Source organism: Cyprinodon variegatus, unplaced genomic scaffold (assembly GCF_000732505.1).
Source record: "Cyprinodon variegatus isolate N-32 unplaced genomic scaffold, C_variegatus-1.0 Scaffold376, whole genome shotgun sequence".
Taxonomy (NCBI): domain Eukaryota; kingdom Metazoa; phylum Chordata; class Actinopteri; order Cyprinodontiformes; family Cyprinodontidae; genus Cyprinodon; species Cyprinodon variegatus.
In genome coordinates this window covers 509,089-511,499 of record NW_015150829.1, presented here as the reverse complement: position 1 = coordinate 511,499, position 2,411 = coordinate 509,089, and the positions used below count along the sequence as shown (strand labels likewise).

Below are 2,411 nucleotides of genomic sequence, written 5' to 3'. Positions count from 1 at the left end.
ATGCAGTTATCAAAACGACAAACAAGCTAGAAAGCGCTATCATATGGCAGTCTTCTGTACAGTTGTCATACATTAAAAAATGTTTATTTAATTAACTGAATATTTATCAAACATTATACTGGGCAAGTAAAAATTGTTTCTGGGCAAATGAAATGTGAAAGTCACTTGCCCGAAGGTCCAGTCAATTGTCCAAAGGGACAATAAACAGCATCAACATCCATATTTTCTACGTAATAATGTGCTAATATCTACATTAAATGGATTACTTATTATTAAAGCAGTTATTTATCTCAGATTTTACTAAACACTCATAGATTACTTGCAGGTACATAATTTTCTCTTTACCCTATAAGACAAAATCTAGTTCTGAAAAGAGCATGAATTCTGTATTTATCATCTTTAATGTTAGTATATGATGTGCAGAATTAAACACATTGTTTTCGTAGTCAGGTATCTGTTAACATATGAAAAAATAAAATGTTACATATGTTAGAACATTCCAGCTGAGGGTATTCCTGCTTCCAGTGTTGGTATTAGAGGGAAAAAATGGTAGGGGTGGACAATGATTGGCTTTTGCCACCCCTGGCCCCCCATCTAGCTCCGTCCCTGGCTGTAGGTACTGCTGCTGACTGCTGCTCACTGACGTTTTTCACTAAACAACCAAGCAAGTCTTTCAATAAATGAAAAAAAAAACCAGTGACGGCTCTGAACCTGAAAATTTTCGTTAAAAACAAACGTCTACATCCCAGATTTCTGTTTTCCATAACGATATATTTCTCTGTCTTTTTGTCTTACAGGCAGGACGCCAGCGACCTCTCTGGATCCCTCCAAAGGTAGAGATCATTTCCTCTTCCTTTCCTCCTTCCTATCGCCGCTTCCCTTCCCTTTGGTCTCATCGGCAGCGAAGCGTTTAGCCTCCAGGCTTCAGGAGGACATCAATGCTGGCTGTTTTAGGGATGGAGGGTTGAAGCGTGGGTTTATCAGGGTCTGTAGAAGGACAGGAGGAAGATGAGATGAGGCCTTCGGCAGGGAGATGTGGAACTAGAGTGAAAGAAAGGAGCGGAGGGGAAATTGTTTCTCCTCCTCAGATCTTTGGCCGCGGAGGGTCATTAAACCCAAGCCTTCAGCGACAGATCCTGAGAGCGGGGGGAAGCTTTAAATAAGGGCCGGTTTAAATATAGCAGCACCTATTCCTCATCTGAGACGTCATTAACGGGAAAAAGATGAGTATCCTTCCCTGAGAGCCATCAATAAGATGAGCTGCAGTGAAACGGAGGAACGTTTCGTTGCTTCTGATCCTGCTGAAGTTCAACAAAAAGACCCAAATTATGCATGTTTATCCAGAACAACAAATGATGCACAAATCCACCCAGTGACATTAGGAAGCACAGAAAAATGGGAGTTTGGTTGCAAACAGAAGGATGGATGTTTTTCTGATGGATTCCTTTTCTTCTGACATTTCTGGTCTTTATGAACTGGTTTCTGTACGGCGGTGAAATGAACCAGAAAGTAGGAAATCCATTTAAAATCTGGGGATTGTTTGGGGAATAGTTGATGTTAATGTAAAGTAATATGTGGTTTTAATGGGCTGAAAGTTAAGCTGACTTTAGAAAACTGAAACTTTGTGGGAATGCTTTTTGGTGAACTGGGTTGCGCTTAAATGCGTTGGTCACCTTCACGGCCGCATCTGTTCCAGTTTCTCCTGCTTCTTCAGACGACCTGATCGATCGGTATTCTCCTTTTTTTTCTGCTCTATTATGACCAGGCTTCATTTGATCCTGTGAGATTGAAACACTTTTAGACTAGAGCTGAAATTTATTCAATTCAGTTTATTTCTATAGCGTCAATTCACAACACATGTCATCTCAAGGCACTTTACCGTTCACCAGATCATACAGTGAAATTAATTCAAAGTTTTCTATCTAAGAAAAAACCAGTTGATTGCATCGACTCATTGACTCGAATGCAATCCCTCACACTAAGCATGCTTAGCGACAGTGGAGAGGAAAAACTCCCTTTTAACGAGAAAAAAACCTCCTTAGGCGCTATGTTAGCTTCACCTCAGACCTGGATCTGTTTGATGGTTTAGGCGCTAACATTAGCTTCTCTTCAGACTTGGATCTGTTTGATGGTTTAAGGCGCTAACATTAGCTTCTCCTTAGACTTGGATCTGTTTGATGGTCTTAGTGGTTAATATTAGCTTAACCTCAGACTTGGATCTGCTTGATGATCTAAGGCGCTAACATTAGCTTCTCCTCAGACTTGGATCTCTTTGATGGTCTAAGGGGCTAATGTTAGCTTTACCTCAGACTTGGATCTGTTTGATGGTCTAAGGGGCTAACATTAGCTTCACCTCAGACCTTGATCTGTCTGATGGTTTAAAGCGCTAACATTAGCTTCACCTCAGACCT

The 2,411-nt window shown here is 40.8% G+C and overlaps 1 protein-coding gene across 27 annotated transcripts in view; it reads left to right on the top strand.

Moving 5' to 3' along the window:
- LOC107092344 (CUGBP Elav-like family member 2) overlaps positions 1-2,411 on the top strand; it is a 312,350-nt gene that overhangs the window by 80,475 nt on the left and 229,464 nt on the right. For all 27 annotated transcript variants that reach the window (XM_015386752.1, XM_015386762.1, XM_015386771.1 and 24 more), the window contains exon 2: positions 798-833. In XM_015386752.1, the coding sequence (XP_015242238.1) occupies positions 798-833 (36 nt within the window). The remainder of the gene's footprint in view (positions 1-797; positions 834-2,411) is intronic.